General features: G+C 32.6%; 1 protein-coding gene across 1 annotated transcript; it reads left to right on the forward strand.

Moving 5' to 3' along the window:
• Window positions 1–7022: 7022 nt before the first annotated feature.
• On the forward strand, window positions 7023–8136 carry LOC109013459 (F-box protein CPR1-like). Its single transcript, XM_018995544.2, has 2 exons — window positions 7023–7787; window positions 7897–8136. The coding sequence occupies exons 1-2, from the start codon at window positions 7097–7099 to the stop codon at window positions 7902–7904; spliced, it is 699 nt and encodes a 232-aa protein (XP_018851089.2). The 5' UTR covers window positions 7023–7096; the 3' UTR covers window positions 7905–8136.
• Window positions 8137–17311: the final 9175 nt, after the last annotated feature.

Below are 17311 nucleotides of genomic sequence, written 5' to 3' on the forward strand. Positions count from 1 at the left end.
CATTTTGGCCGTGTTCAAATGTAACGAGATAAAAATTTTGCCAGATAGGTACATTTTAGATCGATGGAGGAAGGATATCAAAAGACGATACACATTTATCCACTGTAGTTATGATACAGGAGAACAACGGGCAGATTCTAATAGATATTCAGAACTGTTGCATATCTGTTATAAGATGATTACTGATGCAGCGAGTTCAAAAGAGCACTAAGTTGTATGTAATGATTGAATATTATGGTGTCAACCAACAACAACCATCGATTACCCAAACAAGTTTCAATGTTGGTTGTACGGTAAATGACACTACTACAGTTGGTACTTCTAAGAAAGTACTCAGTCCACATGTTGTGCGAGGGAAAGGCAGACCGGAGAGCATTCAGGATGGAGAAAGACATGTAGAAAGTCAAAACGAAAAAAAGTATCAGGAAAATGCAAAGAGGTGGATCAAATTTAATATATGATTTTTTTTTTTATATTTTATAAATGCAAATATAACAATTTTGTGTTCTTATTTGTTACTTTATTATTAGCGGGATGGAGGAGATACATCATGCGTGGACACACGGAGACCTTTATTTTTCCATTCAGAGATGGGTGCATCCTATGTTGGATAGCAGGTATATTAATAAGTACATATTTATATTTAAATTCCAATTTTGGCTGTATTTTGACGAGTATTTCTCACCAGGCTGTTTCAGAAAGCACAACATTTGACATTAGTGGAACCCAAATCCGAGGAACAGTGATTCCAAGTCAAGAAAGAGTAAGTATATCTCAGTCTTCGTCTTTTCAACATCGTCGAGTATCTGCTCGAGCTCTTTCTCCTTCCTTAACAGTTCATTATTTTTTTTTTTCTAAATTGGGTCTTAAATTCTTGATTAGTATCTGCCCACATGAAAAACTTACAATATGGTAATCCCTATAATTATATCCCTAAAAAAAGAGTTAGATGTACAACAAATTATATTAATTACTATAATTTAAAAATGTTAGATGTAAAAATGATGTAATTACCTCTATGTTGTATTTTGGACACCCTAAGGGGAGTCATCCTAGATTTCTTGTAATATTTGAGTATTTCAATGTAGCTTCGACTTTACAGAAGAAAAATGGTTGTCCCAAAGGACATTTTCCAAACGATGTAGAAGATATTGATGAGGATGACATTCTATACTGATTTCTATAACACCGAATAAATGAATAAATAAATATTTTCATCCATTTTCTTAATGAGAATTCATAATAATTAATATGTAATAAATCGAAAGAAGCTGAAGTTAAACATGATCTGTAATTTGTTGGCTGCTTTTCAAAAGAGAAAGCACAATGTTGAAAGTAGGTTAGACAATTAATTGAGGGCAGTAAAAAGGGAATAAGACAAAAGGGAAAAAAAAAAAAAAAAAAGGTACAGCTTTGAAGTCAAGCGAAGGTCACAGAAGAGTTTAAGTTAGGTGGAGAATGCTAAAATTTGGTTAGGGAAAAGTTGATGGATGGAGATTTCTAAAACACTTTTTGAGAAAATATAATTACCAAATTAATATTGTTAGTTAATTGCAAGTTATCAAGTAGTCAATTAAGAAGATTCCAATGATCAAAAAGAAAAAATGCATCCAGCCAGGCTAAACCCATCTGCTTCTAACAGAGGCAGATCCCAACCACATGATTTTTGTTTTGATTTAGGATGGCAACCTACTTAGGCTTTTTTTTTTTTTTTTTTTCATGTTCTTGTTACAACCTCCTTAGGCTTATGTGTCTGCACACATGCAAACTTGAGAGAATACAAACCTCAAGAATATTACAAATTTTTCAAAAGAGAATGTTGAAGAGATTAAAAACATATTTGAGTGGCATTGAACATTGTAAGACTGGATGCATCAAAGTGTTTGGGCAGCATATTACAAATCATATGAACTTCAACTTCATGTTCCAACAACATCCACATCAAGAATCAATCCAAACATTCGAACGTGGGGCCTATTTACGTGCAAATGTGGAAATTTGTACAAACTAATCAAAGTGCACACGTTCTATGACTCATTCTAAAATCATGGTCGAAATAAATGAATAACAACATGTCCGAATTGATCATCAATGGGGGCTCTTGAACATCTTTTAACATAAAAAATTATATATAGCCAACATAAGAAATTTTAACATTATATATGAAGCATATGACAGCTCCTAATCCAAATTACCCAAATTCTACAAAACACATAACATAATCAAGATCAAAACCATACATATACTAGCATTGCAGGTCACATGCAAAGTTAGCACAAATAATAAAGCAAATGAAACAACCTAAAATAGTTAGGTTACCTTGCACCAATAGAATACGAAGGCAGATTTCAGATCTTGGTGGAGAATTTGGAGGGGATTTCGTGGAGAAGACGAAGGGGCTTCGTGGCTGTTGTGGGAGAGTATAGAAGACGAAGGGACTTCGTGGGCTGGAACCAGCACTGCTATGGGTATTTGTGGGTTTGTGGAAAAGGCGAAGGGGCTTCGTGGGTGTTCGTGGAGAAGACAAAGGGACTTCGGGCGGTGACTTTAGTGAAGTAGACAAAGACGGTTGGGGGTTTCGATGGGGAGAAGACGAAGACGGCGAGATGGGGTTTTCGATGGGGAGAAGACGACGGGGTGAAGCGCAGGGAAGACGACGGCTTATGTGTTTGTGAGGATGGGGTTTCCCTAGGTCTACTTCGTGGGTCGACTCGAAGATGAAGCTCGGGAGGAAGAAAAAAAAGGGCTTTAATCTCTAAAACCCATAGGAGAAGACGAACGAAGCTACCGATGAAGCTTCGATCTCTGTAACTCATTTTCGTTACCGATGAAGCAAGCTCAAGACGATCTGCATGCGAAAAGGAGGGGCGAGAAGACGAGGGAGAGAATCGGGAGTCTGCAACTCGAAAATGAAACCCAGAGGAGAAGACGGATGAACCTATGCATTTTGTGATTTCTAGCTTTGCGATTTCTTGGTCTTCTGAATTTCGTGTTTTATTTATTTATTTTTATAATTAAAATAAAGTGCTGATGTGGCATGGGCCACGTCAGACGCGAGGCCGTGGCGAGGATGCACCCTTGTTGCCCATAGAATTATTGTTATTATAAACCCACCCAAAAATTAGAATGAACCCAAAACACACGCACACGTCTTCTCCCTTTACGCCGCAACGCCCCGTTTTGATCTCACTTTCCTCGTTGTTAAAATTTTCATCTTCAAAATTTGGTGAAACGTACATGTTTTTCATAAATTCAAAACCTCTCTATCCATAACCACACATTAGATTAGCAATTGGATTCATCAAAATAATGATATAATATGATTTTTTTAATAATAATATTTTTAATTTATTTTTTTTTTCATATTTTACAATTACATTAACTATATGTTAGTTAATAATTAATTTAATACTTAAATTATTGTTTCCCAACTTAAATATATTGTGGCTCAAAATTAGGAAACAATAATTTAAATAAATAAAATAATGATTATAGAGTGTGAATAGTGAGTCTTCAAATTTAAAGATAAATTGGAATGCATTGTAACTCAAAGTTTCAAATTTTAGTGTCTGGCGAATTCAATGCAGTAATTTTAAACATGAATTTATCAAATTTTAAAGATTGAACTCATTTTATGAGGTTAATGCCAATGCTTTGATACTTCCATACTTTCATTTCAGTCCATCTCTCTCAAAAGTGACTTTCTCAATGACCCGATGAGATGCATATCAAATTTAATAAGACAATCTCACCCTTCTTTACAATACCTTCAAGGAATATTTGACTCTTGGTAATGGTCACCTAATATAATCTATTTTTTATATTTTGAATAGATTTATATTTTGTTTTAGCTTAAAATTTAGGATTAATATAAAATAGGACATAATTATATGATATTATATTTTGAGAGATATTATAAATATTATATGAAGATATTATTTGTAGTTAGAGAAAATATTTAAAATGAATAAAAAATATTAAAAAGTATATTATTTAAATGATAAAGGGAAAAATACAAAACATGATGTATAATATATAATAAAAGTCAATAGATAAAATAGAAAAATTAGACTTTAGTGATGTAAATTAAATTATAGGATAAAGAAGCTACTGTGAATGCTCATAGGAGATGTTTGTAAAATAAGATGAGATAAGAATTTTGTGAATATGAATGAATCGGTATGAGTTAAGGTATTTTATTGGGGTTTGAAAAGAGGAAGAGACTGATGAATAAAAAAATATTACAAAAATAAAATATTGTTAGAATATAATTTTTGTTTAAAATTTTAAAAAAATAATATTCTTCAAATACAAAACATATGTATAGTGAATGAGATGAGACGAACAATTCTCAAAATATTTAATCTCATTCTCAAATATTATTCAAATAGAAAATATTTTAAAATTTGAACTTTTAATCTGATCGTTACAATTTTTTAAAATCTCAAAACAATACATTTTTAAAATTTTAAATTAAAAATTATATTAAAAAATTATATACAAATAATATTTTAACTTTATAATATTTTTATTTAAAATTTTTTCTTATTTCTTAAAATCTAATAAATTTCTTAACTCAAATTATTTCACTATTATTCATAAAATTCTAAAATACTAGAAATATCCAAATTTGATCTCATTTATAATAAAAATAATTTTATAACACGATAAGGGCCTATTTGGGATTGCAATAGGAGTCTTAAAAAAATATTAAATAACCTTAAAATTTATTTAATAGAAAATTTTGTTTGTTTTGGTGTTACATATTAAAAAAAAAATTTAATCTCAAAATAAGTTAAAATGTACGTTTGAGCAAAAATTTCATTTTGGTGCTTTTCCTCAAACGGGCATTTTAGGATAATGCAGAACGTAACTCAAATTTTAAAAATATTCTCGATAGATGAAAATACTCATGCAATTTTAAGATATTTATAAATTTTAAACTTAAAAGAATATGATCATAATTTTTAAAAAATCAAATGATCGTCTTTTCTACATCAGAAAACATATTTTTAATTTTTTTTCAAATAAATATAACATATTTGAAAGTGCTTTAATATGTAATACCCTAACAACCTAATTTTTTCATTAAAAAGTTTTTAATACTATTTAAATGCTTTTTAAAACTCTTACTGCAACTACAAACACAAACTATAAAGGCCTGTCTGGGGTTGCAGTAGGAGACTTAAAATACTTAAATAAAAGCTATTTAATAAAAAGATTAAGTTATTTGGGTTTTACATATTCAATCACTTTTAATTTCAAATAAGCTTAAAACTACGTTTGAGGAAAAGAATTATTTTGAAATTTTTTCTCAACCGTTCTTTTATGAATAATGCGGAACGCAATTCAAATTTTAAGGCCTCGTTTGTATTCGTAACCCATCTTAACTCATCTCAATTCATCTCATCTCATCATTACAACTTTCTCAAATTCTCACACAAAATATAATAAATAATTTAACTTTTTCAAATTTCAAAATAATTTTTCTCTATTTCTGTACAAAATATAATAAATAATTCAACTTTTATTTTATTATTCACAAACCTTCTCAACACATCTCAACTCATCTCTGAATCCAAACAACTCGTAAAAGACTATGAATGAACTTAAGTGCCTAAACAATTTTAAGATAATTACAATTTTTAAGCTTCAAAAAATATAGTTATAATTTTTAAAAATTTAAATAGTCGTCATTTATATCTTAAAAATTATTTTTTAATATATTTATAGACAATCGTAATGTATTTAAAAATATTTTAAATATATAGTTTTCAAATAATAAATAATTTTATAATAATAAAATAAAAACCTTAAAACTATAAACTATATTTATATTTCTTGTCACAATCTAAAAAATTGCATAAAGTTATCTTTATGATCGCAATCTCAAGATTCTAAACCAATAAGTCCCGGATTGGATGTAAGAAATATTTTATTTTAATTTTTATTATTATTATTATTATTATTATTTTAAATTTATGTATAAAATATAATAAATAATTTAATTTTTTAAATATCAAAATTCTAATATCATTAAAAAGTAAAATTTTATTAACCTTTTAAATTTTATTTAAACTCACTATCTAACCCGACTAAATAACATAAATCGTTAAACTTTATCTTCATATAGTCTTACTCTCAATAAAATACGGAAAATGATTTGTACAAATTTTAAATAGATAAATTTTATATAAATTTTTTTAAAAAAGTAGATTTCATCTTAAAAAAATGTAAAAAAAATTATTTTTTATTAACAAGACCTATTTTTTTATAAAAAACTTATATGAGACTTATCTATTTAAGATTTATATCTAATATAAGTAGTGTTATCCATAAACTTTACACTCTGCACACCTACTTAAAAACATATCATTTTATATTTTTATCCTATTTTACTTACAAATATTCTTAAAATTATTTTTATTACATAGATAAAAAAATAAAATGATATAATTTTAAATAAATATCTAAAATGTAAGACTTATATTTAAAATTTTTCGTCTAATATTAATCATAAAATACCGTTTGAAACAAGTTTTATCGCTTCGATTCACGTGCCCAGATTCAAGAGTCGTTGTTTGAAAAATATTAATAATTCATTTCATTTTTTTATTATAATTTTTTTAAAATTTATATATAAACACATAATAAAAAATTTAATTATTTTAAATTTAAAAAATAATATTTTATTTAAATCTCGTTTAAAATAATTTTATCATATTTCACTTTTTTTTTTATTATTATTTTATTTCATCACTACTCGTACAACCATGGTCTGACCAAGAAAATTGTGTCCCAAGTTTCAATGAGAAAGATCACCAACTTACTCAGTACTCACAGTCGGCAATCTCTGAACTAACAACACGCTTCTTCTCTATCACTCTGTCAACTCACCGCAGCCTTTTTCACCCTCCCGTGCAGGAATTCCTGTACAAAGAGTACTGCGCACTCTACTCTTCTCTCTCTATTTTTAATAGCAAGATGATAGTCACACCACCGTAGCAAGTGTAATCTCTGCACTCACTTTCCGGTTACCGTTCCAGCCAGCGGTGCCAAAGCATTGTTGGGTCACCTGAAACTTGTAATAAGAGCGATGTCTACGAAGTATAAACGATTATCTATCCAAAGTCATCGAGGTTTTCCACTACATCTACCCGAAAACGTCGTCGTAGAAATCCTCTTGCGGTTGCCGGTCAAATCTTTGGTACGATTCAGGTATGTAAGTGAACGTTGGTGCTCCCTAATCTCGGATCCCCGATTCGCTAAATCGCAGTTCAGGCGAGCCTCTGAGCGCTCACAAAGACTTCTCATATCATCCCGTTCTGGAATTCGATCCCTAGACTGTGAGGCGCCATTTGAGGACAGTTCCACTCCCAGTGTACACGTCGTGCCTTTCCAGAAACGGGGTCGTTATGTTAGCATCATTGGGTCTTGCAATGGTCTGGTTTGTGTGTCTCTATATAGCCATAGGGATTTCTATATTTGGAATCCTTCAACGGGAAATTACAGGAAACTGCCCGATCCTGGTATTTCACTCCATGGGCGCAAGTACTGGCATGGCTTTGGATATGATCCATGCACTGATGACTACAAGCTTCTCGTGGCCAATTTCCGGATGCCTCCTTCTCGGGGAAGTGAAGGCAAGGTTTTCTCTTTCAAAAGATATTCATGGAAGAGGATTCCTCGAGGTCTCGAAGATCCCGGTTATACGGAAGATTCAGCAGGGATCCTATGCAATGGTTCTCTGCATTGGTATCTTCAATTGTTCCCCGAGCCACTTTCTGGTCAGAAAATACCTTATATGTGTTTGACTTGATCCTTTTTTTTTTTTCCTTGTTATTCTCTCTTTTTGTTTCAGTTCTTTTGCTACTCATCAATGAAAGAAAAATGCAGAACAGTGACGGTTCTAAATCTCAAAGATGACATGTATGGAAGATCGTAGTTTTTGCAGTGCATCCTGAGAGCGACTTGAAATAGCAAATTTCTGTTGGACATGCACTATTTTGCAGAATTTGTTTCTGAACTACAATGTAATTAGGATTTACATTGTAATGAATGCTATTCGGTCCATTGTATTTTCAGACTGAGTGGCTCTGACTTTCTCCTCGATGATAATTACACAACTTTTGGCTTTTTTTTCTTGGCAGAATGGATGTTAATGATATTCCTGATTTTAGTTCTAGACATTAGACAAGCCTCATGGAAAGACAATAAGGATAGGGTGGATTATTTTGTTCATCGTTTTTGTCTTTATGACATTAACTTCGATGTCTATAGACGTTACAAAATGAGCCAAGAAACACATTATTAGAAAAAGTAATGAACGAAAAAGGGTATGCTTTTAGGTGGGCGTGATTTTTTATTTTTATTTTTTGTTAAATTTTTTGGTTATTAAGGTTGTGTTTGGATGTTGAGTTGAGTTGAGTTGATAAACTATTTTTAGAATATTATTTTTTAATATTATTATTATTTTGGAATTTGAAAAAGTTGAATTATTTATTATATTTTGTATTGAAATTTGAAAAAGTTGTAATGATGAGTTGAGATGAGTTTGGTAACCAAATTCACCCTAAATTCATTTCAACTCATTATTATAAATTTTTTAAATTTTAATATTAAATATAATAAATAATTTAATTTTTTTAAATTTTAATATAATAATATTAAAAAATAATATTAAAAAAATATTTTATCATCTCAATTCAACTCAATTCACAGTTCAACTTTCAATCCACATTTTCCTGTTTAGCTAGTCATTTGTTTAATTCTCGGGTAGTTGGAAAGTTTAATCTTAATTTAGCCGTATTAAAAAATACATAAAAATAGCCTAGTTTTTAACGAATATAAAAAAACATACCCTAAATGCTCAAAGGATAAAATGAAGTCTATCAAGAGGAAACTGAACATTGATCATTGTTTTGCTGTGGCAGTTTGGTTTAGTAGTGGAGACTGTAGGTTACTTTAATTAATTACACCATTTGGCACATGACTGCAAGAGTAACTGAGAAACATAGGGATTTATCTTGGCAGTTGACAAGCTTCTATGGCAATCCGAGTACCACTTATAGAGATAACAGTTGGAGTTGTTGAAACACTTGAAACCTGAGGAGGATATGCCATGCATGGATCTATTTTGGAGATTTTAATGAGATCGCCAACCAACATGAGAAGTTTGGAGCGGCTGTGAGGCCTTACAAACAAATGGAGGCATTTAGGAATGAGTAATGCTATATACAATCGTGAAATGTGTAAATGTCATACAGTCGCTTTGAAAAAGAGTAGGATCTACTATTAAAAAATTAATTTATTTTTATGTGGGTCTCATATTTATTCACTTTTTTCAAAGCGACTGCATGGCGCTTGCACGCTCATGACTGCAAGTATCATTTCTCTTTAGAGATACTTGTGATTTTTGCTCATTTACTTTGTTTGGTTTTCAAAATCATCTCAACTCATCTCAACTCATCATTACAACTTTTTCAAATTCCAATACAAAATATAATAAATAATTCAACTTTTTCAAATCTCAAAATAATAATAATATTAAAAAATAATATTCTAACAATATTTTATCATCTCAACTCAACTCAACTCAATTCACTTCAACATCCAAACACTACCTAATGACATTTTTACAACAGGAGAGATTCATACTTCACTAAATGGTATTAGACATTTCATGGAGATAGCTGTTTTGTTATGCTAGCTCAGAGATTAGACCATTGTCCTCTTTTTATTTCAGCCTAGAGTACAAATCACAAGAGTCATAGAAAAGGAAGAATTTTCAGATATAAAGTAGCTTGGGCCTTGAGGGAAGATTGTGCACAAACCATTCCTAATGCTTGGGGCAACAATACTAATTCAGAATTGCAGAGAAGTGCTTAAGAAATGGAATGTGGGTGTTATCCTTAATAATTAGAGATCTATTAAAGGCGAAATCAAGAGTATGGGACAACTACAAGTTGGAAATTCAGTTCATCTTGCAGGTGACTTTACATGCACGCAAGAAGTTCTGAGAGCAATACCTATGCTAAAGAAAGCATACGGTGAGGCCCCCGATACTTGTTTAGTGGGTCTCTAAATTGTTAAAAGAAGATGAAACTTAGGCATGGGGTGTGGAACCATATGACATAGAGGATGCTGATGGAATTTGCAAGAATCTAGTGCGAAAGGGCCTTGTGCGCGTGGCTGATATCAAGTTCTTGCTACCTTATAGAGCAAAATCATTTTCCATTGTTTTTTGTGTCAGACGCTTTGGATTACTTGTCTCCGAAATACCTAAACAAGACCCTTCCAGAATTTGCAAGGATGTCTGCTGATGGTCTAGTTATTTTTACAGGTACTTTTATTTTGTCCTTTTTCCTTGCCATTGTAGCAAATTCAATATTAAACTCACGTCATTTTACATTATGACTCTTCTTATGATTGTTCTGAAGTAATAAATTTTAATAATAAAACTACACCCTTACATCAACAATATTTATTACATACCTGTCAAGTTAGGAACTTACCATTCAATGACCACCCTATTTGCCAACATAGAAATGGCAATGTCATTCGTAATTGAAGTTATAGCTCGACCAGATTTCGTGGTCATCTCAAGATGACATGGCGAAGCTGTGGTGTCACCAACCGCATGGCCACTTGGATCGAGCTGCATGTTTCTCCATTGCTCAAACAAGAAGTCGTTCAGAGTCATCATTCTAATAAAATTATGTAATATATAACATGCGGTGATCAGGAGTCCTTGCTGCCCAACTAAATACGAAGGCATGTTTCTTAAAATTTTAAATCGTGATTTCAAATCACCAAATGTGTGTTCTATTATATTACGAATGGATGAATACCGATAATTAAAATAGTACTTATATCCCCTTAATCCCCCTGACTTTGACAGTCACTCCTATGATACCTTTTTCTGGGATACGGGGACATAAATCTTTGAGTACATGAGAACGCTAATTCCACTAGATAATAATAATCTATTAACCCATTTCAACCAAAAAATCAGTTACTTACCAACCATTTTGAGAAATAAAACAAAATGCATACGAAAAAAAAAAAACAATTAAACAACATTAGAGGTTTACCATCCTCAGGATATGGAAATTGGTTTCAGGCTTAATTCAATGCATCGAGGAATACGTGAGCGTCATGTGCTGTTCATACTCCGTACTCCATTATGTATCATACGCCATTAATATTGATTATTTCCTAGTATATAATAATCTTCGAACGGTCATATACTTCCTTTCCGACTATACATCTTGTAGTTAACATCTATAAATATGAATAAAAAGGCTCTCAACATTCTCACGGTGTAAGAGACATTTTTACAAACACCTAGTGTTCATTATAGAGTACAAGATCTGCCTGATGTTAACAAAATTGGGGATACATCCCTTTCTTTTTTTAAAAAAAAAAATAGATCTGCCTTATGCTCAAGATCTACCTTATTAACAGTATTATTCTAAGTTAAAATGATTCCAACTTTATAGAATTCTTCATTATAATTGTAACAAAAAGTGGTAATGAAGCAAACAATACACAACATCCAGTACATACTTGGACACCTAAACACATGGAACTTCCATAGGAAATAGAATAAAAGGCAAGCAAGTATGAATACATAACATCCAAATCAAAGCATATTAATACATAGGATTTGAAATACACAACATAGCAATGCAAATCATAGGCTAATAAAATGAATACATAGCAGCCAGAAAACATTCATATACATAGAAGGAGCGCATCCTTGGAGGCGTTGTGGTGACAGAATGAGATCGACGAACTTTATGCTTAGATCTGGAGATTGGGGTGCAGTGTTTGCAGGTAATTGGAGGGCTGGGTTTCATAGCTTTCAACATGGTGTATTTGTAATGGAAATTGGCCTATAAGGTGCCAAATTGTAAATTGTTGTAAAGATTTTGAAAATCTCAACTTCCAGCACAAAATGCTGGCTAATATTAACTTTAGGGCATGGGGTAGGGGAATCTCTAGTAGGTGTTCAAGCCACAATGAGAGTACGGATCGAGCAGAGTTGAGTTGACAAAGGGACTTACCAAGCACGCGTGAGCAGAGCCGAGTTGCGGAGCAGGGTCCTCACTGGCTTTGCAGGAGTCGCGACCTTCCCAACCACCCTGATGAATGCTCTGTACGGCAACCCTCAGAGGTGGGTCCTGCACCAGACCGGTCCAAAATCGAATCGGTTCCACCGATTCGGGCCGGTTTTCTAATTTTCTGGTTATTTTTTACACCTCTAATGCTTCTGTATATGGGACTTCAAATATGGTACAATTCAAAAGGCACAGAAGACTTGGCTGAATTATCAGCTCCATCATAAAAAAATGTATTGATTTCCATATTGAGGACATCATTGAAGATCGAAAAAGAATCACGAGTATGCTAACAAAAAAAGAAAGAAAAGCAAACATGGAAAGAAGTTGGTTTTGAGGAATTTAAAATCTGCACCAAATCAAGAATCTACGTCAGACACAACAAACATGGAAACATCAACATAAAGGAGTATCCACATATGTATGAAGATCTGATTTGCCTTAATAACCCTTTATGTTGTGAGATTACTAATTCTAAAGTTGAGATATATCAACATGTGAGGCATAATGGGATGGGAGTGGAGTTTCATCACGACCCCTAAAATAAAACATAGATAATTAAAAAGATTGAAGAGTCCCCTATATGCATGAAAGCTCAGGGTGGTCCAAAGAATAAACTAGGCTCTTAAGTGGATAGGAAGAGCAAGGGCTATAAAGTAATGTTTTGAATACCGTTTTGGTCGAGGCATTGAAACAAGATATTTTGATATCGATACTGTTACGGATCCCGTTTCGGAATAGTTTATATATGAATAAATTATATATAAATATATATAAATTATTAATATAAATTATAAATAGTCTGATCTGAATTGGTGGGTCCAAAAATGAGCTTGTAGTTTGAAGAAATGAAAAGAAAAAAAAAAAGTAACAGGCTGAAATCTGTATATAGGTCATTACTGGCCGAAATTCGATATATTGGCCGATATGGCCGAAATTTTTACCAGTACAAAACAATGTATTTCTTTATACCGGCTACCCGGTCAGTACGGCATATTTCGACCATACCAGCGGATACGAAACGAAATTCAAAAGCTCACTATAAAGGACTCTACTAGTAATGAAGATGCTAAAAGTGGCTATTCTCAAAAAAGGATGATCCCCTCTCCTCTGGGATTAGACATAAAAGGAGTTTAGATGAGAAAAACTACCATCCCAGTAACTAAGAAAGTTAAGTTCTCTTCTAAGAACTCTACAAGAGGGATATAATTCAAGCCATTCAAAGTTACTAGCAAATTTGTCCAATCTTTCTTGTACAAGAGCTAGTCCCTCCCTCAAATTACTCTAGGTGAACAAAGGCCCAACAACATCTATACTACGGAGTTGGCAATAATAGAAAGCATGCCGAAAACCTCTCATCTGTCTAGCAGGTTGTTCTCTACCCCCCAACATCTATACTACCCCAAGAATACGGACTCTACAAGAGGGATATAATTCAAGCCATTCAAAGTTACTAGCAAATCTGTCCAATCTTTCTTGTACAAGAGCTAGTCCCTCCCTCAAATTACTCAAGGTGAACAAAGGCCCAACACATCTATACTACGGAGTTGCCAATAATTGAAAGCATGCCGAAAGCCTCTCATCTGTCTAGTAGGACGTTCTCTACCCCCAATTTCTCAAAGTTATCCAATATTGAATCTTTCATTGAAATCGCCGTAGAATAACCACGACCCAACATATTGATCTTTCAATAAACATAACAGTGCCCAAGTATCTTGTCTGAGATAAGTCTCGGATTCCCATAAATTGCAGTCAAACGCCAAGAATTATCAGAAATTGGGTCTGATACAATCATATCAAAATGAAATTTAGAATAAGAGTTTAAGACAAGATTTACCTCCCGTTGCTAGAAGAGACAAAGCCCGCCACTCCTACCATTACTTCCCACCTTAAGAAAACAAGAAAAACCAAGGTTAACCTTCAGGACCTCCATACGAGAATGAGCAGAACGAGTCTCAATGACAAAGACAAGTCCTCGGGAGCTCAAGCTCCTCAAGGAAGGGTTCGAACTCCTCGAGGGTTCCAAAGTCCTCGAGAGTTCTAGCTCATGATTTTCATGGTTGTCGGCGCAGTTGAGCATCAGCCTCCGCTGATAGAAGTTAGACACCTACCAGAGAATCATCCTCAACAAACGTCTGCTTCTTCCACTAAATCAGACTAAATGAATCTTTCAAGGCCTTCTCCCTTGACTGACGCTTCTATGGAACCACCAGCAACCGAGATGAAACTACATGTCAGGCGATTTACTCTGATCGCCATCCACAGTCGTATAAGGGTCCGTGCTTCCATCGATAGAGATCCCCAGAAGTACCCTCCGCCCTTAGCCATGGACCATAAGGAAGGTTAAAATTCTCAAAAGCATATTTGTTGTTAATCCATTGCAAACAATCACGTTCTCCACGTCCCAATATCCCACAATAGTAGCAGAATTGAGGTAACCGTAAAAAATTAAAACATATCGATACATAATCTGATTCTCCCACAGCAACACGTTTACCACGTGGCAATGGTTTGCTAATGTCCATGGATATATGCACACGAACATATTCCCCCCCCCCCCCCCCCCCCCCCAGGCCTCGTCTCATTGAGGTTAATGTCTTCAGCATCTCCCAGGGTTGCTGCAATTTTCCGAACTACCCGCTCATTAATTTCATCCAATGGTAAGTCATAAATCTTAACCCAGAAAGAAGCAAACATCATAGGAACTTTCTTTATTTGTAAAGTCCCATCATAATCAATTAGTATCGCCAGATTATTTCCAAAAGCCCAGGGCCATTTGATAATATGCGTTGTTTTTCACCTTTCGTAGAACAGGCTGCCAGAAAAAAAGATTATCTGCCATGTCATAAATATGAAATCCCACCGATTGGATGCCATAAGTTTTTCTTCATCCTTTTAAACTCCTCCTTATTCTAAAATTTCACAGTCAAAAGTTTAAACAAAAAACACTTTGTACTATCAAATGCTTGATTTGAATTCGTAGAGTCAGATAAGCGTATAGCAAATTTTGCTATTTCTTGTAATGAGGAGGACTTCCAACGCTCTGTAATATCATTAGCAATCACAGAATACCACAGGGAATTAAACAGATACAAGATGATTAGGGCAGAGCCAACTCCAAAACGTAGAGACAAAAACTTGCACTTACTGCAAGAGAAGGACTCTCATCGTCGCACGAGAGAATCTTAATTCCGTGTCACTTCAGAAAGATCGAAGGATAGGTAGTAGAGTGGTATAAACTTAAAATAAAGGTCGAATAAAAAATATTATAGAGTTAAAATATTGTTAGAATATAATTTTTATTTTAAGATTCGAAAAGTTGAATTATTTTTTAATTTTTAATTTTTATTTGAGGAGATACTTTGAGAATGAGATGAAATGAGAATTTTATGAATGATAGTAAGATGTTTTGTGAATAGTAGTAAAATATTTGACTTAAATATTTATTGAGTTTTAAAAAAAGAGAGAAAAATTGAATAAAAATTTTAAAAAGTTGAAATATTATTATAATACAAGTTTTTTAATATTATTTTTGTTTTAAGACTTGAAAAAGTTGAATTATTTTTTATTTTTAATACAAACTCTTATTTACGTTTAGGTAGTGAGGTATTTTCAAGTATTCTGTAAATAATAGTGAAAAAGTAATGATAGAATATTGAATATTAGTGAAAAGTATGTGAAAAATAATAATAAAATAATGAATAGGAATGAAGTATTTTTAGAATACTTGAGATATTTTCAGTACCGAAACTAGAGTTGAGATGAAATGAAAATGATTTGCAAAGATCCTCTTAAATTGTATCTCCATAAAATCACACTCTAAATAAAATACAGCTTGGAACAAGTATTAGTGCTTGTATTCACGTGCCTAGATTGTTAGGACTTGTTTGAAAATAAAACTTATCTCAAAATTCTCATCTCATCTAATTCTATCTCATTTCCAAACATAATTCAAATACATAATTTTCTAACTAAGCATAACAACTTTTTCAAATTAATTATTACAAATTTTCTAAATTTTCAAACAAAAAATAAAAAACAATTCAATTTTTTCAAATTGCCAAACGAAAATATTATTATAAAACTATATTCTAACAATATTTTAACTTTATAACATTTTTTATTCAACTTTCTCTCTCCTTTACCAAAACCAAAACAACTTTTGGATACAGAAACACTCTCAACCCATCTCATCTCATCATTACAACTTTTTTAAATTATAATGCCCCGTCCTCGAGGGTTCGGAGAGTTAACTCATATTACTTGATAGTCAACTCCAACATTGCTAATATTCTTCCAAAAGCTTCAAATCAAACGTAAACACTTCAAATTTAATTAACCACACATACTCGTATATAAAATCATCAATACAGTAACATCAAAAATTACCAACTTCTCTACATGTCACTTAAACTCACATTTCAGTAATATAATTATCAAAAATCACCAATACTTATCAAAAACTTTCTATTCTTAATCCAATATTCTTAAGTCATCTCCCCCAATTATTCATAGTCCTGATCCTTAGCTAAAATATCCAAAAACATCGAAAAATATTGGAGATAAGAAGGGAGTGAGTTATCAATAACTCAGTAAGCAGATAACATATACTAGTATGCAAACATGAGCATTTACAGATTTTAGAATGCAGAACAAAACACTTTATTTTCAGAATGCAGAGTCAGAACGTGTTATCAAAAATATCAGAGTGAAAGTTCGAAAATATTCTTATTCAAAATCTTTTGGCATAGCATAACTGACCACCATCATACCAGAACATCAAATCACATCAGAGGCCATGTTTAACCCCCGTGGTAGTGTTGTGCAAAGCCCGGTAGCTAACTGAACAGAAACAAAATGTGAATTTTCCCCTTATTTATTCTCGGAGCCTCGAGTGAACACACATGAAAGACCACCAGAAAAATCACTTTGTTTCCAAAATGGGTGCACCAGAAACAGAACAGTTGGTACCAATCCAAACAAAAGCCACTATTAGCACCCTTGGTAGGTCAAATAGATCACCATCCACAAACCACATCCCGATTCAGAATGTCATACGAAAAATTTTCAGAAATCACATCATATCAGAGTACAAAACATCTTTAGACAGAACAGAGTTTTTAGAAATCACAAAACATAATTTTATGCACAAACTTTCATATTCGCTCTCTTTTGCATAGTTCAGAAGC

This window comes from Juglans regia, chromosome 11 (assembly GCF_001411555.2).
Source record: "Juglans regia cultivar Chandler chromosome 11, Walnut 2.0, whole genome shotgun sequence".
NCBI classification, from domain to species: Eukaryota; Viridiplantae; Streptophyta; class Magnoliopsida; order Fagales; family Juglandaceae; genus Juglans; species Juglans regia.

What these genes read in the sequence shown, in the direction of transcription:
- LOC109013459 (XM_018995544.2), top strand. Translation starts at nt 7,097, where the DNA reads ATGTCTACGAAGTATAAACGATTATCTATCCAAAGTCATCGAGGTTTT.